Source organism: Arvicola amphibius, chromosome 3 (genome assembly GCF_903992535.2).
Source record: "Arvicola amphibius chromosome 3, mArvAmp1.2, whole genome shotgun sequence".
Classification (NCBI taxonomy): domain Eukaryota; kingdom Metazoa; phylum Chordata; class Mammalia; order Rodentia; family Cricetidae; genus Arvicola; species Arvicola amphibius.
In genome coordinates, this window is record NC_052049.1 from 27,949,116 (window position 1) to 27,972,478 (window position 23,363).

The 23,363-nt window shown below is 41.3% G+C and overlaps 2 protein-coding genes across 6 annotated transcripts in view; both read right to left on the bottom strand.

The window, feature by feature from the left end:
- The window catches only part of Ttc33 (tetratricopeptide repeat domain 33), a 44,486-nt gene extending 29,990 nt beyond the window's left edge, over window positions 1–14,496 (bottom strand). Inside the window, exons 1-2 of one of the 2 annotated variants that reach the window (XM_038322940.2) lie at window positions 14,283–14,496; window positions 10,229–10,450 (exon numbers count right to left, since the gene is read on the bottom strand). In XM_038322940.2, coding sequence (XP_038178868.1) covers window positions 10,229–10,449 — 221 coding nt within the window. In that variant the 5' untranslated portion in view covers window position 10,450; window positions 14,283–14,496. Of the gene's footprint in view, window positions 1–10,228; window positions 10,451–14,165 lie in introns of both variants that reach the window. The other variant, XM_038322941.2, reaches the window with a different exon arrangement.
- A 3,482-nt stretch (window positions 14,497–17,978) lies between these two features.
- Prkaa1 (protein kinase AMP-activated catalytic subunit alpha 1) overlaps window positions 17,979–23,363 on the bottom strand; it is a 36,596-nt gene continuing 31,211 nt past the window's right edge. For all 4 annotated transcript variants that reach the window (XM_038323565.1, XM_038323567.1, XM_038323568.1 and 1 more), the window contains one exon: window positions 17,979–21,286. In XM_038323565.1, coding sequence (XP_038179493.1) covers window positions 21,042–21,286 — 245 coding nt within the window. In that variant the 3' untranslated portion in view covers window positions 17,979–21,041. The remainder of the gene's footprint in view (window positions 21,287–23,363) is intronic.

Here is a 23,363-nt window from a genome sequence, read left to right on the forward strand (position 1 = left end):
TTTTTATTCTTGAGATTATAACTACATCATTTCTCCCTTCCTTATCTGCCCTCCAAACCCTCTCATATACCCCTCCTTGCTCTCTTCATGGGCCTTCTTGTTCATGCTCTTTTTTCATTATTTGCTACATGAATACATGTATGTGTGTGTGTGTGTATTTCTAAATATAACCTGCTCAGTCTGTATGACAGTTGTATGTATGTATGTATGACTGTTTCAGTGAATTAATGGGAACAGAATCTAAATGGTCAAAAAGGATACTACATCAGGAAAATGCGTTTGTAGCAAAAGTGATCCAAGAATTGCTAGAACGTGTGGAATCAAATATGCCTTGTTTTAAAGCATGCCAGTAAGTTAGAGAAGGCATAAAAGGGAGGAACAGATGACACAAAGACACTGGGAGATACTTAGGGAAATGTTCCTGCAAAGGCAAGAAGGGATGAATCCCTCATGAGAATTTGGTATTCCTTACAACAGAGTAAAGACAAATACTCTACAGATACAATATATTTGAAGGACATGAGAGTAGGAAAATAAGCACACCACACTGACTACATCCACTTTTTTTCTAGAGATGTGAAGCAAAATCACTGACTTTAAATACACTGAGGTTGGAATCAGAGCTTATGCATCATGTGGTGAAAACACTCAAAGTCACTTCAGTCATTATACCTTCCTAAATGATGTTCAGAGTGAATTATAATCACTCTTGGCCTTCACACACACATATACACCTGTGCCACGAGAACAAAGAAAAATTAGTCACTTAGCTACGCAAGTATCACCATCTAGTGGTTGAAACTATATACCAATTTTAAAATGTTGGGAGCTTAAGAAGGCAAATCCTAGTTAGAAATAAGTCTACAAGTAAATATCTGGAGAAACTAACTTCTGGAAAGCTTAGCAGTGTATGATATAAACCAGTAACATAAAAACAGAGATTCTACCACACATTTACTTAGGGGTGACATAACATGCTACATTCTCTTTACATGGACTTGCTCTGTAATTTTTCAATAATCTTTAAGACATGTATCATCATTTATATATGAGGAAACCAGAAACTACCAGAGAAGCTAATGACCTGCCCAAAGTTTATACAGAAAGAGATGATAATTAGGGTAGGATCTGAATAGAGGTAAAATGACTTCAAATCTGTACTCTTAACCACTATACTAAGTAGCCTGTCTTAAAAGCAAAAAACTACCTTGGGGATGAACAGAAAGTAACTCAGTCTTCTATTATGAAGAATCATTAGTACTACAGAGAAAAAATTCAAATTGTAAAATAAATCTAAGAGTAGTCTTGCCAACAGGGACATCTCTGGGGTGAGATAGAAACCTAGTGCAATGGAAACTCCCAGGAATCCATGAGGGTGACCCTAGCTAAGACCCCTAGCAATGGGGGAACAGAGCCTGAACCAGTCATCTCCTGTAGCCAGGCAAGACTGCCAGCGAAATGACTGGGACCTCGACACAATATGTAACCGCTGACCTACAATTTGCCCAGTCTACAAGATACGCTGGAACAAAGGTGGTACAGAAATTATGGGAGTGGCCAGCCAATGACTGGTACAATTTGAAACCCACATTATGAGAGGTAGTCCACTCTTGAAAATGCCTGGAGAACTAGGAATTGGAGGCTGGACAGCTCAGAGACCTAGGATAGAACGAAACATGACTAGAAAAAAAATTTAATGAAATGATTCCTAATGATATTCTCCTAGAATAATTATACTCCTAGATCATGCCTGATCTGTCATCAGAGAGGCTTCGCCCAGCAACTGATGGGAACAGATACAGAGATCCACAGCCAAACATTCGGGGGGCCTTGATAAATCTTGTGGGAGAGAGGGATGAAAGATTATGGGAGCCAGAGAAGCCAAGAACACCACAGGAAAACACACAAAGTCAACTGACCTGGGCTCATGGGGATTCACAGAGACTTAACCATCAACCAGAGGACTTGCATGGGACTGACCTGGGCCCTCTGCACATGTCTTCCAGTTGTGTGGTTTCATCTTCCTGTGGGACTCTTGGCAGAAGGAGCAGAAGTTGTCTCTACCTCAGCTGCCTGCTCTTAGGACCCTTCCCTCCTGCTGGGCTGCCCTGTCCAGCATTAATGAGGTGCCTAGTCTCACTGCAACTTAATAAACTGTGGCTGTTGATATACATGGAAGACCTGCACTTTTCTGAAGGGAAGGGAGAAGGGGTAGATGGGGAGAGGGAGAGAGGTTGCAGGGAGGGACTGGGAGGAGAGGAAGGAGGTAGGGGAAACTAACCGGAGTGGGAAAAATTAATTAATTTTAAAAATGAAATTAATTTAAAAATAAAGCAGAAAAGAGTAGTCTTGTTAAGATCAAACAAGCCATAAAAGACAGATACTAAAGAGTAAAGCCTTCACTAGAGAAGAGACGATAGTAACCTATTTGAATAAGGCCATATTAATATATTCAGATAACTCTATATGCTCAATAAAACTCAGTGAGAAAATATAAAGAATTCAAAAAAACATAAGAAAATCACAAGGACATATAAACAAGTAACTTAGTATTTAAAGTAACTTCAAAACAGTAGAAATACAAAAAGAGAAAAAAATATTGGGGGGGTACTCAGGGCGCTACACAGAGCAGGCTGCCTACCAAGGAGCCGGGGAAGAGGGAGCCCAGGGTGCTACCGCAGAGCAGACCGCCTACCAGAAAGGAGCTTTGAACAAGACATGGGCAGAAATCTGAAAGGCAGGAAAACACCAGAAAGGGGAGAAAAGAGCTCCTCACACAACCACAGAAGAACTACGGTGACGAGGCCGAGGACTCAGCTCAGTCAGTACATGCTTGTCGAACAGGAAGGAGGACCTTAATTCAGTCTGGCTCTACACTCACACAGACAAACATGCATATACAGTCACAGTCACATATATGCATGTACATGTATGCACACACATGAAATTGTGTCGACAAAGAAATGCAAGGCAAGTGTGGTGTAAGGCAGTGAAAATTATAAAGCTGCTTTGCTAGGAAGATGCTGGGTAGTGATGCTGGGTAGTGTGGTTGTTTTTAAGTTTCAATTTCACTGCTGCTCCTTACATTACTTTTAAACAACTTCAGGATGCTTTAGGATTTTAAACATTACTTCTATCCTTGCTTGGCTTTGAAGAGCCAAATTACTTAATTCCACTAGATTTCCTTAATTCTCCTTATTTTCCAAAGCTATGTATAGATTATCCTATATAATTCTAAATTATACTATATTATGCTAACAGGCAAAAAGCCCTTTCATGATTCTAAAGTGTTCTCCATTCAAAACCAGGCGTCCCGCCTGGCTGATTTTAGTGATGTGACTCAATGCTCTGATGTGAGCAGAAAACACGAGTTATTTTGTTTATCTTTAACGTTGAGACCTCAGAAAATCCTACAGGAATGTCCTGACAGTAATCAATGTCTTTTCCCTCTGCACACTACTGTGGTGTTAATGAACTTTAACAGGAGTTTACTGGAATTTCTAAAGATGTTTTAATAGATGTTGTAGAAGCAATTTCATAAATGTGAAAAACTTGAAACTGGTTTTCTTCTAAGACCCAATGGTCGGTCAATCTGCGAAGTTCTGCGAGAGAAAACTCTTTATCCCTAATGGTCCACAAACAACAATCACGAGCTAGTATTATGCTGTTAAGATCTTAACTGAAGTCAGCCAGGCACGATGGCTCACACCTGCATTTCCAGCACTCTGCGAACTACAAGAGGAGAACTGACCTGAGTGTGAGATCATCCTGCCTCGTTCGCAACCTTATCTCAAAAACAAAAAGCCGGGCATGATGGCACACACTTTTAATCCAGCACTCGGGAAGCAGAGGCAGGTGGATCTCTATGACTTTGAGGCCAGGTCAGTCTACATAGCGTGTTACAGGCCAGCTAAAGCTATATTTATAAAGTGAGGGCATCTCAAAATAAACAGATGATAGAAAGATAGAAAAACAAATAAAAACCTGATTTATGTTGATTGCTATTTATTTCTACCTTTTTGTCCCTAGCAATTTGAGATGCTAACATAGTTGATGCACGACTTATGCTTTCTAATAAAATATAGGAAAAGATTCCCCAAGAATCAAAAATAAAAGCAGACCTAGAAACTAGTATATTACTGCCTCAGTTGACTCATTTAGTATAAAAATAACTGGCAAAAATACCTCAAATCATTTCTTTTACCAGTTCTAAGAAAAAAGAAGGAAGAAAATCAAAGCATTCCTGTAGTTTGCCTGCTCCCAACAAGGCCCGGGATCTCAGCAGAAAGGGAGTAGGAAGTGTCTAAGGTATGTAGATGACTACAGGCAAAGTATCTTCTCAATACTACACGTAGCTACTCACAGCAGTTATGACAGCATGCTTACGACGTGCACAGGCTCATGTCAGACAGAATCCCAACACAGAGAGGAGAGGTGGACACGTGTGTGCATACATGTACATGAAAGTGTGTGGCTGTGCATGCATATCTGTCTGTAAGAGTGGGGAGCCAGACTGAATTAAGTGTTTACTGACTGAACTGTCTCCCCCATCTCTTGTCACCTATTTCTACCTCCTAGCTGAGGAGCTACTGGCAACTAGTATCTGCTTGGGAAATAACTCGGTTTTTTTAAGGGTGTGACCCCTAGTAGATTGATCAAATTTTTCACACCACACGGATGATACAGTCAGCAGCACACAGGCCGAACTTTATCACATCTTGAGGTGATATGAGCAGCATTCTATCTCACAGATACCACTCCTGGGGTAGAGGTACAGTTAAGGGATATAACACAAACTTAGCATGCAAAAGGCCTTGGCCAAAAAATAAATACAGTAAAAACTAGATATTACTCCTTCTGGTCACTTATACATCTTATAAGAATCACAGTAAGTGAAAATATATCAAAAGTTGTCAGAATAATAACACTAAGTTTTCTAAGGTATTTTCTTCACCAAGGAAAAATGACCAAGATTTGATCCATAAAACAAAAAAGGAAAACAACTCTTTATCTTTATATGTATGTAGCGGGGTATTCATGTGACTCATGTGCGGGTGTATACTCATGTGTGTATGTGCACATGGAGGCCACAGGTTCAAGCACTGATACTGTTCCTCCATCACAATTCTGGGACAGGGTCTCGCACTAGGACTTCACTGATGTGGCCAGCTGGCCAGCAAGCTCCAATGATCTTCCTTTCTATCTCTACCTCCTCGATACTAGGATTAAAAGTACAAGCCAGGACATATGACTGTTGAGTGACAGTTTCCTCCAAGATTCAAACCTTTCATGCTGCAGGGAAGGACTGTAAGCAGGAAGGTAAACCACTCGAAATAGCCTCAGGAAGTCCCTGAAACTGACCAGATCCCCAAGGCCTCTTCCTGGCAAAGAAAGTAATTAAAGCTGAGAGTCCCTCTCAGACAAGTCAGTCTGCAAAGACTCTGAGACCAGACCAGCAGCCTGGAAGCAGACACCAACAGAGCTACCTGGAAGAGGCTTAAACCAACAGAGGCCCCTAGGAAAAACATTCTCCAAACTTTTGAGCTGCCTGTGGACTGTGCAGTGGGCTCCAGCTTCCTAGCTTTGTGAGCTGTCATCCATGCGGGGGTGGGCTTTGGTGATGCAGCTTTCTTTGAGTCATTTTGCCTTTAGTTCTGTAAGTAACCCCTCACCCATATTTCTGTAAGTAACTCCTATAAAATTCATGGTTCACCAAACTAGATTTTGGTGGTATCTGTCCTTTGATTTGTCTCAGGTTCCCGATCTGAGGTGAGGGAAGCAGGCTCACGCGTGTGGCATGCATGTGTGCACGCTTGTGTATGTTTCATCTCTCACGAAACAGCTGCTTATGTAGGTGCTGGGGAATCAAACTCCAGTCTTCAAGTTTGTATGGCGAGCAAGTTACCACCTGAGATACCACCTCAGCTTCAAAATAAAAAGATTTTAACTAAACATATTTCTGAATCGTTCTCAAAGCAAACAGATATAGGCACAATGTCATTCTTACAGCTGCTCCAACAGAAGGCCATCTAAAGCTACTTATCTCCCTACAGGATGAGGTATCCAGCACAAAGTTTACCAAAAATGACTACTCTCCATCAAATCTTTACATCCAACTAACAATTTACAAAAAGTACGTGAGACGGAGGAATAAATTAAATACAGACACAAGGGAAGAATCAAATAGAAAAGTCAGCTGGGTGGTGGCGGCACACACCATACCTTTAATCCATTACTTGGGTGGTAGAGGCAGGCAGATCTCTGTGAGTTTGAGACCAACCTGATCTACAAAGCGAGTTCCAGGACAGGCTTCAAAGCTACAGAGAAAACCTGTCTCAAAAAATTAAAAAAAAAAAAAAAGAAAAAAAGAAAAGTTGGTAACTACTCTTTAAAACTCTTAGATGGTTAGAAAGGGATCCTTGGGACTAGAGAGACAGCTCAGCAGTTAAAAACACTGGCTACTCTTCCGGAGGACCAGAGCTCTTTTCTCAGGCCCCACATGGAGGCTCACACCCATCTGCAGCTCCGGTTCTAAGGAATCCAGTGCTCTCCTCCAGACTCTGAAGGGACAAGGTACACATGTATGCACACAGGCAAAACACCCATACATATTAAATAGGATAATGACTTTTTTAATTACTAGGAAAACTGAGGCTGGAGAGAAGGTCAGAGATTAAGAGGTGCTCTTAGAGAAGACCCAGGTTTGGGTCTCAGGACCCACATGGTGGCCCACAGCCATCTGTAACACCAGTTCCAAGGGATCCAACATGCTCTTCTAACCTCTGAGGACACTAGGTACAAATGTGGTACAGATACAAACAAATAGGTCAAAAAAACTCATATACATAAAAATAAATAAATTAGAAAAAAATTTAAAAATTAAAGGAGGAACTGGAGAGCAAGCTCAGTGGTTAAGAGCACTGGACACTCTTGAGGAAAACGCAGGCTCAGTCCCCAGGACCCACACTGCAGCTCACAACTGCCTCTTACTCCAGTTCCTGTGCTTTCTTCTAGCTTCCATGAACACTGGGCATGCACCTGGTATACAAATACATACGCAGGCAAAACTCATGCACATAAAATAAAAATAAACCTTTAAAAAAGGGGGAAGGGGAGCTGGAGAGATGGCTCAGTGGTTAAGAGCACTGCCTGCTCTTCCAAAGGTCCTGAGTTCAATTCCCGGTAACCACATGGTGGCTCACAACCATCTGTAATGAGGTCTGGTGCCCTCTTTGGCCTGCAGACATACATACAGACAGAATATTATATACATAATAAATAAATAAAAATAAAATAAAATAAAAAATAAAAAAGGGGAAGGGATCCAAATAGATTAAAAGACACCAATAAAGAAACACAATAACCAAATACAATCTATGAACTCTATTTAAGCCATGGTTTTAAAGGTATATATAGAAAAAGAAATTCCTGAAGTTGGAAAAATCTAAGTATAAACTAAAATTACAGAATTGTTAATCTTCATATATTTGATAATAGCATGTCAGGCAGGAGAATATTCTTATTCTTTGGAGAATAGTGCTGAATGAAAGGTGTCTGCAACTTACTCTCAAAGATTATTAAAAAAAAAACTAAATACATAATTATTTGTATGTGTATGTCCACACATGTACACATGTGTGTGTTTGTGTGTGTGCATGTACTAAAGCAAATATCAAGCATTTTTGAGTAGAAGGGCTCATGAGGCCCTACTTTCTGAAGATCTGCAAGTCATTAATGGTTGCTAGAGGAGGGAGTTGGTTGCCTGCATCAGGAGTGTAGCCACTAAGGTAACCAAATGCCTATAAATAACCACTTACCCCATGCACCTATAGGCAACCCTAAGGTAACCAAATGTCTATAAATAACCACTTACCCCATGCACCTATAGGCAACCCTAAGGTAACCAAATGTCTATAAATAACCACTTACCCCATGCACCTATAGGCAACCCTAAGGTAACCAAATGTCTATAAATAACCACTTACCCCATGCACCTATAGGCAACCCTAAGGTAACCAAATGTCTATAAATAACCACTTACCCCATGCACCTATAGGCAACCCTAATGAAATTCACTGGGTCATCAGGGTGTAAGGACTACCTGGGAAAGGGAAGGAGATCATCAGGAGCTGGGGGTGGAGGGGATAGGAGAGGCTAGCAGGAGGTGACTAGGACCACAATACATTACATACACATAGAATATGGCCATAATGAAACCCATTATTATGTAGAGCTAATACATGATAATAAAAAGTTTTGTCTAGGAAAACAGAATATAGCGTTGCAATATTCTTTCAATTTTAATATAGATAGAACATTTTTCACAGTAAAAAGTTGTAATGGCTCGGTGAATGGTGGCACCTGTCTATGACCCCAGCACTCAGGAGGGAGAAACAAGATCACAAGCCCCAACCAGCCTAAGCTATAAGTAAGACCTTGTCATCCTGTCTCAAACACTGCTAAAAGTATTCTCCCTACTTGAGGCTTCTCCTATTACCTGTAAGCTTTATATTTACACTTTACTGGTGCAGCTTGGTTTGTAAACTGCTTGACTAGCGTTGCCAGCACCAGAGAAAACGAGATGTAACGGCACACACCTGTAATCACAGTACTTGGGAAATAGAGACAGGAAGAGGGTCAGAAGTTCAAGGCCAACCTGGGTTATAGGAGCCTAATCTCAAAAATAAAGACAATCTTCCTTTTGATTAGACTTTAAGTTTTTCAAGGCCCTGTCTCTTATGTGGCATTATTAATAAAGGTCCACCTTTATCTTCTTCTGATCTTGTTTTCCAACATACTCCATGAAACATTTGTCTTTTCTCCACTGACTTGTGAAGGAATTTTCATTCCCACTGAAATTTCTAAGCAAAGGAAAGAGGATAAAAGGTAAGAAATCAATAGGGGGAAGGGAGAAGAGGTACATAGGGGAAAAAATATGTAATTTAGCTAAGGAAAAACTATAAATAAAAGATGCTATTATCAGGGGCTGTAGAGATGGCTCAGCAGTTAAGAGCACTGTCTGCTCCTCTGGAGGACCCAAATTCAATTCCCAGGACCCATGAGGTTCCAGGGATCTGACAACTTTAGAACAATGCACATATAATAAATTTAAATAAATTATTGTTTTTAAAAAGATACTATAATCAAGTTCCTGAGTACTCACCACGTTTACAAAAGTATACAAGAAATCAATGGCAAGCAGTATGGCTGCATTATCTCTGTGACCCCAGCACTTCAGAGACTGATGCGGGGAGCAGGGGAGTTACACAGTAAGACTTTGTCTCAAAAAATAAAAAAAAAAAAGCAAAGAAAAAGCAAAAGGACAATTCAGTCATTTTTTTCCCTACTGAGCAACACACTGCACTAAGGCGTCACGAACACTCCCCTAGACAAAACAAAGGAGGAAAAAGCAGTACATGCATCTTAATGTGACTATTACAAACTCATTTTCCTTGAAAATGGGAATTTTGCAAGTGAGCCTGAAACATCTTTTTTAAAATGAAATCAGATATATAAAACGTGAATCTATAAGATACAGCTGTGCTGACTAGTTTTATATCAACTTAACACAAGCCAGAATCATGTGGCAAGAAGGCATCTCAATTGAGAAAATGCCCCCACCAGATTGGCCTGTGGGCAAGCCTGTGCTACATTTTCTGATTTTTGTTTGTTTGTTTGTTTGCTTCCTTGTTTGTTTTTCGAGACACGGTTTCTCTGTGGGACAGTCCTGACTGTCCTGGAACTCACGCTGTAGACCAGGCTGGCCTCAAACTCATAGAAATCCACCTGTCTCTGCCTCCCGAGTGCTGGAATTAAATGCATGCATCACCACCACCCAGCACCTGTGGTACATATTCTTGATTGATGTTTGATATGAGAAGGCCCAGATCACTGTGGGTAGTGCCACCCCAAGACTGGTGGTCCTGGATGGTATAAGAAAGCAGGCAAGGCAAGCCAAGAGGAGAAAGACAGCAAGCTGTTCTCCTCCATGGAGTCTGCTGGAGTTCCTGCCCTGCCTTTCCTCAATGATAGACTGTTACCTAGAAGAGAAAGAAGAACTAAACCCCTTTCTTCTCAAGTTGGTTTTGGTCAGGGTGTTTCATCACAGCAATAGAAACCCTCTCTAAGACAATAGTTCTTTGTTCCATTAGAGACCATGAACCAGAAAAAGGAAACTAGCTCCACCAATCATCATCATCATCATCATCATCATCATCCAAATGCATACCTTTTCTTTTCAGCCAGATTAGCGCCTTCGTCCTTCAGCTGCTTGCTCTTCAGTCTGCAGCCTTCCTGGAGGGTTTCCTTCCTCCGTTTGCTGGCATGAACCCAGCTCCCATCCTCGTTCTCAGCCGCATCCTTCTCATCGGCAGCTTCAGCTTCAAACTGCTGCGATGTGGCCTTGGATACCTTCTCACCAATCTTCCTCTTCCACCCAAAGGAAGCCATTCTGGAAAATTTCAGAAGCCGCTTTAAAATGCTGCAAAGGTACTCTAATGACCAGGTGGAGACAGACTGACAAAAGGAGACCACAGCCTTGCTAGCATCTCCTCATGAATCAAGGGGATAACCAGCAACAAGTGTAAGGCTTCACAGATGGCACCTGGGCACTACTGTTAACCTCATCTCCTAATGGAAATGGTGTGTTTTTGCAGACTAACCCTGGATCCCAATAGGCCTCTGAAAATTTATACAAAACCCACGACAGACTGAAGCAGGTTAGTAACACATCAGATGTGGCAGTGGCAAGCAGAACCTGAAGCAAACAGAACTGTTCAGGAAATGAATAACAGGGAAAGGGATGGGAAAGAGAGAAGGCAGGACGGCGGCCCTTCGGCTAAGAGCTGAAGAGAGGAAACTGAACCTGGTGTGTATTTCTTCTTTCACTGCCGACTTGAAACAAAGCGACATTGAATGTTCATGTATGAGAGAATAAACCACAACGCTGGCTGGACAAAATAAGTCACTCCTATTTTTCAGTTGTCTTAATAGTATGATTGAATTTAAAAAAACCCTTTCCTTTGAGAACCACGAACAAAGTATTTATTATAAAATTGAATGGTACCTAGAAATTATTTCAAAGTCATCAACAGTGAGAAATGCCAAGGAGTGGGCAAAATAAGATCACTCTGAATTGGTAACTGATGAAGTTGAGAAATAAGCACAGAAGAAGCACAGCTCATTCCTCTCCTTTCATAGATATTGAAATCTTCCCTAACAGAAGTTTTCTAGGTTTGAGTGCTTTTTGTTTTGTTTCAGAAACAGGAATCGGAATACAGCTGTCCTAGAACTAAAAACCCTAGCTCACACTGGATTCATGATCCTCCTGTCTCAGCCTCCCATGTGCTAAAACTACAAACATGTGCCGCTACACCTGGCTATAGAATAGTTTTTAAAGATATAAACAGGAAATGACTCAACAAAACTGTTGGGTAAAAAAAAAAAAAAAAAAAAAAAAATATATATATATATATATATATATATATATATATATAGGCTTTGTAAATCTATCATGATGTTCTAATGCTAAGGAAAAGAAAGGGCAGCTGATAGAATAAAGATGAATACTGGAAGTCTTCAACAGTACTCACTGCCAGGATTAACTAATAAATCCAGTAATTCCCTAGCTACACGGATGTACTTTATGATACACAAGAATCCGAGCCAGTGGTGGTGTCCCACGCCTTTAAGCCCAGCACTCGGGGGGCATTAGCAGGTGGATCTCTGGTCTACAGAGTGAGTTCCAGGATTGTAGCACAAATTCTAGTTGGTCTTAATTAATAAAAACCCAGAGTCAGATATAGAGGCTAAAGCTGAAGATCAGAGAAGCAGAACAGTAAGCCATTAGAGAGACCTTTTACATCTACCAATGCTGAGACTGAAGGGGTGATTCTCAGACTAAGTAGACTGCACTGAGCTATTACCTCCTCCTTCTATACCTCTCTTTGCCCAGCTGTATCACTCCTGTCTCCACCTCCCTAGTGCTGGGATTAAAGGCGTGGGATCCCAAAGGCTGGGATCACCTTTGTGTGAGTTCTATTTCTCTTCTTAGACAGATTCAATCTTGCATGGCTCAGGGTGGCCTTGAGTCTTGAGATTAAAGGTGTGTGCCACCACTCCCTGGCCTCTAGTGGCTTAGCTCTGCACTCTGATCTTCAAGCAAGCTTTATTTATTAAAACACAAACAAAATATCACTACACAGGGCAGCAGGGCTGTTATATAGAAAAATCCTATCTTGAAAAACCAAGATATTCCCTGCCCTCTCTTAAGGAGGGAGGGGAAAGAAGGAGGGGGAGTGGGGGAGCAGGAGGGGAATGGGAGGAGAGGGGGAAGTGCAAATTTTTGAATGGAAAAAAGAAAGAAAGAAAGGAAGGAAGGAAGGAAGGAAGGAAGGAAGGAAGGAAGGAAGGAAGGAAGGAAGGAAGGAAAAAAATTTTAAAAAAGAAAAACCAAGATAAATAAATGTGTATATCTTATATGACGTGTAGTTTATATGCTGTGTATATTCAGGAGTGTCTAAGACTCTATCCATTCTTAGATGAATCTGTAACCTTGGAGACAAACAAAAAGCAATGAACTCAGAGGTCTTGATATTATCAAACAATCGGTATTAAGAGAGGGAGGAAGTCAGGCAACAGTAAGTTTCTAGCAGTATAAAGGAATCCGTTACTAATGCACGTGACTGAAGTGGAATATAAGGAGGAGGAAAAAATAAGGGTGGAAAAAAGTCATTCCCACACAAAATCCCAAGTTACTATCAGCACTGAGAAACTTGTGGGCCACAGACCTGTTACTACACAAGAGAAAATGCATGCGGTCACTGCAATCACCAAGCACATGGGCTGATGCAGGTAAACCATGTGCTTTCCACAGAGCAGTGAATTTTGGGAAATCCTGAGTGCATTGTGGAGTATAACCTGCACTGGAGAATTAGGACAATGGGAACTTCCTCCTTGGCTTCATCATGTCATGGGGAAATGTATTTCCTCTGTCTGAAAAATCACTTTATATATCCCAGGAGCAGACCAGGAAATGGCTAAAAATAGAAGAATGGTTACTATGGATCACAAATCCAGAGGCACAGAGTGAAGACAGCCTGGGGGAATGGATGCTTGGGGTGCCTTCAAAAGATACTAAAATATAAGTAGAGGAGGAGGTGGTGGTGGTGGTCGCTTTCTTGCATTTGTGACTATCCCTAAAAGTAATGACAAAGATGATCACATTTTCTGGTTTCAAGTTCCCAAGTAGACCTTACTTTACCAATTACCAATTTGGGGCACCAGGGAGTGTAATAGCTATATTAACATTAACCGAAACCTGGTGTGTTTACTGCAGGTAAATTCATTGTAAATCACTGGTCAAATCTGTTAGTAGAAGCTGAAGATAGGATGAGGAGAAAAAGAATGAGGGGCCCTCGTGTGTGTGTGTGTGTGTGTGTGTGTGTGTGTGTGTGTGTGTGTGTGTAACAATAAAGGCTACTGAGTCACTCAATCTATATGAGGGGCATTGTAATAACAGGCCAGTTACATCTCAACTAAACTGTCTCCATTTTAAACTACTAGTTTCTTGTACCTCTAAGATGGTGTTTTTAATTAGCTTATCACTAAAAACTCCTAACAGGAGGGGCTTTGGTAGATCTGGACTTGGATGGAAAAGGCGCCAAGATCCTAAACACTTTTTTTCACCAGGATGTAAGAAACCAAGTGAGTAGATCACAACTGTACAGGTTTCGCCTTGATTCATGATTCGTGTCTGGTGTTAAAGTCAACATTTTCTACAGAAGATGATGAGTGGGATCAAAATTCTAAACAATGACAACTGCGTTCTAAATTGATGTACAATGATCCCCACAGCGATCGCTTAGACTTGACTCTTGACCCAGCCACAAGCTGCCGGGTGCTTGCGACAGGGTAAACGTCTTCATGCACCGACTGCGTGAGAGGATGCGGCGCCCAGGATGGAAAAACACCGGCTGGGACGTAGAGCATCCCACCGAGCAGAAGAGACATATTCGGAGGCGAAGAATTAAGGGACAAGGTTTATCTCAAAATGCTACCAAAGGAGAATGAACAATAACAACGAGCCCGCAGCCGCAGCTCCTCAGGCCGCCGGCCCGGCACACCGAGCCCCGCCACCGCGCCCCGCGCCCGGGACAGCAGCAAACCTGCGGGCTCCGTGGACCTCTCGGGCCGCGCTCGCTCCCCTCTCCCGCACGCAGCACCCTCTCGCCTCGCTTCCCTCTCCTCTGCCTTCTACCGCCTACTCGCTCGCAGCCAGTTACCTGAAAGCCACTTCGTGGTCCCGTGTTTACATTCCACGTGCCCTTTGGCACCGGAAGCGGAAATGATCCCACCGGCCCCCTAACCGGTCTTGCCTGCCTGTGCGTTTTAATTCTCTATGAAATACGCATGAAGTCGTCCGGGGACGTTCGAACAACCCAGAAAGGCGGATAGAAGAAAAGAGGACTTTCTTATCCGCCAGCACCTTCTACGAGCCCCCTGATCCCAGAAGTCACTGCGGCGCCCAAAGTACTATGGGATTTGTAGTAGGGACACCAGACCAGCGCGCCCTCTAGCAGCGGCCGGGAGTGGCTGACTTGGAGCAGGAGGCTCGGGCAGTAATCTTTTGCAATACACACAGTCATCAGGTGAGGGGCTTAGCCTAGCAGGTAAGGGCCAGTGAGACCCCGAAAAAAGAGGAAAAAACTGAGCTAGAAACAAGTTCAAGGGACCTGCGCTGATTTATTTTTGTCAACTTGACACAAACCTAAACATGGCTGGGAAGAGGGAATCTTCATAAGAAAATGCCTCAAAGAAAAAAAAAAGAAAGAAAATGCCTCCATAAGACTGACCTCTACGTAAATCTGTGGGGGTATTGTCTTAATGATTGGTGTGGGAAGGGGTGGGAAGGAGTAGGAGGGGGGTGGGAGGGTACCATTGCTTCCCAATACCATCCTCTGGGCAGGTGGTTCCTGGTTGATATTGGGAAGCAAACTGAGCAAGTCAGGAGGAGCAAACCAGTACGCAGCCTTCCACCAGGGCATCAATTCCTTTCTACCTCCAAGTTCCTGCCCTGCTTGAGTTCCTGCCCCTGACTTCGTGATAGGATGTGGAACTATAAACTGAAATAACCCTCTCCTCCCCAATTAGACTCTGGTCGTGGTGTTTTATCCCAGCAATTGAAAACTGAGACGCAAGCTGATCAGGATGGGAGGGCCAAGGTTAAACTGCACATTTCCAGGGAGACTCTACAGCACAGCCTGCAAGTAGCACTGGGCCATTTCTTACAAGAAAATTACAGGCAAATGTTAACACTGGTGTATACTGAGGAAATTGAAAACCGTTAAGTTTTTATCCACATAGCTGCGCTATGCAATGGAAGACCCATTTTTGGAAACTACCCCTTTTCAACCTCAGCACGTAGCATTTCTTACCGGTCAGTTATTTGTTGGGAGAAACATTTTAGGGTGCTGAGATGCCATTAAGTAACACTCCTCATGCCCCAGTCACGAATAGGACCAACAAATTGTTTCTCTCAGAAATATCAAACATACCCTGGAAGAAAAATCCTACCCCCATCACTGGCACCAAAAGCACTGACTCAAGGCTGTAAAGGCTTGCTGCTCCTGCAGAGGGCTCAGTTCTCAACACTCAACACCAAACAGCACACCATAACTCCAGCTAAGGGATCTGTCCCCCACCTCTGGCCTCCATGCTAATATGCAGGCAAAACACTCCATAATGAGATCTGGTGCCCTCTTCTGGCCTACTGGCGGAATACTGTATCCATAATAAAAATCTTTTTTATACATAGATATATCGGGCGATGGTGGCACACACCTTTAATCCCAGCACTCTGGGAGGCAGAGACAGGCGGATCTCTGTGAGTTCGAGGCCAGCCTGGTCTACAAAATGCGTACCAGGAAAGCCAAGGCTGTTACAGAGAAACCTGTCTCAAAAAACCACTTCACAAATGCAAGCCAGTGTTTCTTAGCCTATATGAATTAAGACCCTTCCATCAGCCATCCCCAACACTCCTACATGCTGCCACTTTTCACAAACGGGAACATTGGGGCGGATTGTTAAAGTGCCCTGATGACGGCAATGCTGCATTGGTTTAAGGCAACGACGCCAAGCCGCAATGGCAGCGACGCAGTAGTCCTCTTTCACCCCCTACAGCGTAACTGTGGGGTACAGTTTTCTTTTGAGATGAGGCCTGTGGTACCTGGCGAGACTCCAACTTTCAGGCTCACTTTAATAAGCCCATTATCCCGGCTTCCTCAAGGACCTTTCTGAATGATGGACCAAGTACTTTGCTGCTACTGAAGAGTAGGCTGGACAAGACAGCCCAGCGGTTGACAACACTGACTGGCTCCTGCTTTGCAGGAGACCCAAGTTCAGTTCCCAACACCACCCTGTGATGGCTCACCCTAGGGGATCCCAACACTGTGTTGTGGCCTCTGCAGGTGCCTGCGCACAATCACATACACACCACTAAGAATAAAATCAGTTCTTCAAGACTATTATGAGTTGAAGTTCTACTTTCTTGCGGAACACAACTTTTTTTTGGAGTCACTGACAAACTGATTATTCACACTTGGGTATTTGACCTTTGCTTGAAATGAGCAAAGGGGTTTTGTGAGATGATCAGCGGGTGATGCTTGTTGCTGAACGTGATGACGAGTTCCATCCCTAGAGCATTGAGTGGAAGGAGAGTTGTCGTCTGGCCTCCGTATCTGTGCTATGGCATGCACACACACACACACACACACACACTCCATTTTTTTTCTTAGAAAAGGAACTCTTGTTTCATAAAAAACAGCTAACACTGTCTGTGCCAATGATAAAATTATAACGATCTTGACAGCTTCCCAAGACGTCTAGACGTGGAGATAATGGTCTCAGATGCAATTTTTATTTATAATTTGACTACATTCATTAACACTTTCAATAGTTGTAAAGGAAGCCAGTATTCTCAAAATAACCAGGGCATGGCTGGTAGCCAGCCTCTAAGATGGGCTTTAGTGTTTCCGAGCCCTGGTATTCTTCCCACGACGGGGCAGAATTGGTCTGTGTCCTCACTCATTAATCACAATAGACACAGTGGTGGGACGTGTTCCTCCTGGATGGAAGTTACGTGGTCACCTTCATTGCAACACTGAATGCCCTGAAACACTAAACACCCACCAAGTCCGCACTTACATTTTTTGTACTTTAGTGCATATGTGTATGTCTCCACCCATCCCTAACAAGACGGATGGAGCAGGATTTCTATCTTGGAGTCTTGGTCATGTTTGTCATGAAGGTTTCACAATGGCCATCTGGGTGAAAGAATAGTACTTGAGGCCCTGTGCCTTCTAGGTCTCTCAGGGTGACTTAACTTTGATGTCCTCTACTCCCGTAACAGCTTGGCAACCGCCTCCCAGTCACTAAACACCCTCTCAATATTTGTTACTATTTATTGGCATTTACAGCAGAACTTTATTTATTCATAGTAATTAGGACGTGTTAGTAGATGTTGTTCCACAAGACAGTTTCTTGTGCAAATCTGTAGAGAAGGCCTAGAGAAATGAGTTCTCCAGAAGTACTTTGCTGCTCATAAGACTCTTCCATGCGGCTTTGCTGTCTTGAGTATTTAGAAAGTCAGCAGCCCAGCAAAAGCCCCAAGCGGACGATGGGTTCTAGATTTAATAGCAACTGTATTCGAGCAGTGACAGATTGCTGCCCAGGGTCTGTGAGCAGGATGTGACAACTGCTCCAGCTTTTCTGCTTGCATCTAAGTATTTTGTTTAGATGGTTGATTTCTAGGTGAAATCAAAACAAATTTACGGGAGACGAAAAGCAGTGTTTTGAGTACTAAACTATAATCAAGCCCTATTTTATATTTCAGTACGTGAAGGAGCCCACATACTCAGCTGTGTGCAAACCAGTGAACCTCCACCTATCACACCTAGATTAAACAAGAAAGACATACCAGGTGAAAAATGAATGTTTTTCTTTATTATGCCATCTTTCTAAACCAAGATACTCTGGGCAGTCATACATAAAGCACAAAGATTGACTCCACCCTACAACCAACTTACAGCTAGGCTGTGGGTGGATTTCATTCATCTTGTCGGAGCCCACAATGAACAGGGGGAGAGGAAGGAGAAAATGAGAAGATTTAGACATGGTTTTCCTTCATTCCCAAGACGCCGCTTGGAACACAGATCTTACACACCCCAGCCATGTTAGTTCATTTGTGAATGATATCAAAGATCCAAAAGATGGTGTAAGGAAGGGAGAGAATTGATATAAAATTATCTAAAACTCCAAAATACTACAAAAGCATCTTGAGAAAAAATATAATCAAATTAAAAGCAATGGTGTTTATTTCAGTGAAATTATTTTAAATTAGATATATTAAGCTCCCACATGTCCCAACTTGGTAGAAAAGTTCCTTTCGTGAGAAATCAATTTTAATGGCAAAATTTTTACATACCAGCAAAATCTGTTATATTTAAAACTATGTATACAGTACTTTTCTGGCAAAACCTTATACAGCTTTCAGTTGTCAAGACAAAGTAAAAATATGGTTGCATAAAATCACAAAAAATATAAATTGCTGAAAAGATAATAAAAAAGGATTAAAAATCATTTGCGTTAACTCCCCTTACATGTTCAATATAAGAATTTGCAAACTACATTTGTGAAAATTCTGTTGCTAGCTTGACATACTTAACTGAAAGTTGTCATTTCAAATATCCTAGCTTAAAAAAAATGACTGCAATAGTCTGCATTTATCATACTATTTATACAAGTGCAATATTTAAATATCTTCAAAATAAAACTCGGTAACTAAAAGGAATCACAGAATAACTTATAAAAGAAGCAAAGTTTACAAAATTAACAATTTTTAGAAGGTCCTATTCATTGGTTCCTCCTTTTGTGCCCCTCCCCCCCAGCAGTTTATAGAGATATTCCTTACTCCTATTTACAAATCTGCAACTTTAAAAACGCAGTCTTCCATCCTTCACATCGGGAACACACTGCTGCATTCGGACAGCACGAGTGACGTCAGTAAACCCCAAACAGAGGACACACACACAGGTATAAATACAGTTTGGAACTCATTTAAATGGAGTCTCCATTACTTTATACAGCATTCAAATTGGAGTTGAGTAAAACAAGCCCTGAACAAAAAGAATCCTATTTTTTGTTCAGAATTCAGTGCATAAACTATAGAGTCATCTTTTATGCAAGCTATCATGACCTCCCAATTCACTGCCATCTGGTTACGTAAGTGCTCAACAAAGTTGGGGAGTGAGGGGCTTTAAATGAATGCAGTGAAAAAAAGTCTGTCCTGGAAACAGGGAAGATGATTGATGTTTAAAGAAAAATGTAGTTTTGCATTGCTGGAATCAAACCCACAAACTGGGTGTGCCCCAGGCAAGCACTGCCACTGAACTAGAGCCGCGGACTCAATTTCTTAAATTTAAAAGAAGCCAAATATGGACAATACGAAATGAATAATTAGCTCATCAAATATAAGTTCATAAAACTTATGAAATTTTAAACCTTCATTTACAACTATTATGCTATGCTATCACTCAATGGGGAGGTATATAAATCAAAGATCTAAGAAAGATTAAACTCCTTTAGCAGCTAATATTTTAAAAATTAAAACCTGAAATAAACTTGACCATTTTGAAGAATTGATTTCTTCTACACTTTTTCAAAATAATATTAACCTGATTAAAGAGCTACAACTGAAATCAGACTATAACTTAAATGGGATTCTGGACAGGTAAGAGATAAATATGAAAGACCATGCACTATCTGGAAATTACTAATTTTATAATGGATTCAAGAGTTCCTTACAGGACGATATCATTATTTTTAGAAGATGCTAAGAGTGCTTAGGGGGTTATTGTAGAAGTGAACTTAGGACTCAGAGCCTCTGAATATATAAATTCCTTGGGTTTGGAGGCTTACAAGCTAAAGAAAATTTTTTGAGTCTGTATCTGATATGACTTGCCACATAAAATGCACTTTAAGTGCTTAGGGCTGGTATGTATATCTTAAAATCTCAATGGTTCAGAATAAAATCATACATACATTCAAAGATATATGCATATCTATGTTTTTGTACATATATGGACCTAAAGAGCAAATGCAGCCAAAGAGCGGCTGTTGGACTGAGTCAGATTGCGTGCGAGCACTAAACTCTTTCAATTGTTCTTTTTTAAAAACACCCAGAATAAAATCAGGGGTTAAAAACCCAATCCAAGCATTCTAAGCTTATAAAAGACGTCCTTTCTATGCACTAAATCAATTTTAAGAATACACAATCAAGTGACATTCAATACTGTCATCATGATAGCCAGAAGAATCTGTGACGGTGACAAAAGCATGATTCAGTACAGTATGGGCACTCGACTCGTGGATCCAAAGCAGCACTTCATACACAAAACATGAGGGGGAACTGCACAAGTGAACTTAGGTTTGGAGGCTTACAAGCTAATGAAAATTTTTAGATTGAGTCTATATCTGATATGACTTACTACACAAAATAGCATTTTAAGAAGGGTACGGAAATAGTTCACAATGTTACTAGAAATGGAAATAGTAAATATTTAAGAAGCTAAGGAGCCCAGAAAACAGAATCACCTAAGGTCTATGGGGATTCTAGGCAAATAATTCATGTAGCAAATATGAACCACATCAACATATGTGAAGGCTTTTATGGTAAATTTATGGCCTGCACAGCCCTGCTGTACCAAATTAAAATGGTCAAAAAATCAAGTGAGCCCGATCCTACAATCCATTCTGTGTCTAGTATGATATATGTACCTACTGAATAAGGGACAACAGAATGGTCCCAGTTCATTTCTGCACATAGGCTTTTAATTATCAATCATTTTCCAATCCCTGTGCAAACTGCATTCCAAAAGGCCAATCCTTAGTTATAATTACATATATATAACTTGGTAAGTGGAAGTGTTTGGCTATCATTTATTATGCATGCTTATTGCATCAAAGAAATAAGCAAAGTTTTAGGTTTACTGGGCTAGAATTTTAATTAGATTTGCACACATCTCAAAAAATTCTATTGTGTGACTTCCTGGTCTTGGAGCTAAGTCAATGGGAGAAGAGTCGAGCGAGGTCACAGATGAGGTAAGAGAAACTTCTGAGGGTTTTCCTGGAGCCTCAGCATCGGAGTCACTCCTTTGGCAAGATCGGTAGTTGCTGATGGATCCCGATCTCTGTGGAGTCGCTGTCCCTGATTTGGCTTCTGTAATTTCATCTGGTGGAAAAGAATTTGAACATGTTACTCTTTCTCCCTCAAGTGTTCCAACAGTGTGGATCAGATTCTTTAAGTGAGACTACTGACCAGCTCCAAGGAGCACGTTTATCTTAAATACATTTTCAAATGTGGGCAGTGTGCCTGGATTAAGCCACTCAGCATCTCCACACACAGCACGAAGAATGCCTATGATGGCCAGTCCACACAGGTACATAAACTACTACTCTTGACTTTTACACTGATTAAGAGCCAGGAAACTAATATCCTGGGTTTTAATAAAAATCCCCTAGCAGTAATATTCTTTTCTATTAAAACCACAGAATCAATCACTTGAAATATAGAAGGTATCTCAGAAATCATCTCACACAAGAACCATTTATTATACTGATATAATACAAAGCTAGAACAGTCAAGTGATTTGTTCAAAGAAACAAATGAGCAGAAAGCTTCAGCCACTCGGGTGCTCCACCCTCCCAACTTCAGTTCAGTGCTTTCTTTGTACACTGCAGTCTCTCATATTCACTTAAAAGCATAGCAGGGAAACAATTCCAAAATCAGATAAGCAAAATCAGAAAAGACCAGGCCTACTGGTACAGGCCTTCAATCCCAGCTACTTGGGAACTAAAAGCAGGATGATCCTAAGTTAGGGAGTTTAAGGACAACCTGGGTAGACTTCCCTTAAAATAACAAGTAAAAAGAGAGTTGGAGCTAGAACTCATGAGAAGTCCTGGTTTCATCTCTAGTACCACAAAAGTATCGCTAAAAATAAAATCACAGAGAAATTAAAGAACAATCACAGAGAACAAAATATAAGTAGAACTGAAGTACTATAACAAATATAGAAACAGTAAATTTCATACAGTTGGTCAAGCCCAAGAATTGATATAACTAAGGCTGAAAATTTATCTAAATACGGAGAAACAAATAACACACGTGCCTGATCTCAGACTGTATTGGTATATGTTAGCTGGCAGGGACTTGCTATTCAGACATCTGTACATGGTGCACACCTGTAACCCAGCATTCAGAGATGGAGCAAAGAGGATCACCTCTTCAAAGCCAGGCCAGCCTACATAGAAGACCCTGGCTCAAAAATCAATCAATCAATAAACAAATAAAAAGCCAATCAATAAATCAACAAGCAGACTATCAGGTTGGTCAGTGTATATCATAGCTCAAGCATCTATCTGTTTTTCTTATACTCTGTAGATGCTGTCTTTGAGTCTATAAGTAATAATTCTAAATATCCTCCGGTAGATACTGGTATAAGTGATTTGGAAGAATAGCCATAATCTAATATTTAATTTTAAAAGTACTTAATAGTAAATAAAACTACAATAACATCAACATTTACTTTTAAATAAAAAATTTATGTTGACAAAATGAACCTTACAAAGTGACAGAAATATGAAAGAGAATTATCAGTTTTGGATTAAACTGTATATTTTTAAAGAGTTTACAAGATAATAATCATTTTCTACTTTGGGAGAAATGGTAATGGTGACTAAAGCCAGTGTTTTGTGTATGCAAGGCAAGAACATCACTACTGAACTACATCCCTAGCCCCAAAATGATAATCTGTTAAAGAACATTGTTCTACATGGAACAATAATAGGACTCACAATCGTCAGTGTCACGTTTACTATTACTTACCAGGGAAAAGGCAGGAAGCTTCATGAGACAAAGGTTGAGATGGGGAAGGCAGTGGGGGAGAGGATAAAAACAAAGCCTATGGAGGAAAGTGTCACACTGGGGGCCAGGGAGATCGATGGCTCCCTGGATAAAGAGCCCACTAGACTGCATCAGGACCTCAGTTCCCATCCCCACACCCATGGAAAAGTCAGGCCAGGAGGTGCACATCTGTAACCCCGGCACTGGAGCCTGGAAATGAGAAGATCCCTGGGCTTGCTGGCCAGTAAGTCTGACCTAATGGGCCACTTCCTCTTCGGAAAGAGACCTTGTCTCATAAGTAAGATGGAGACTGATAGAGGAAGGTACCCCGCATTGAGCTGGGCTGCTCCCACCCATGCACACATGTGAGTGCGCCAAAACACACATGCAGAGGGGGGGGGGGGAG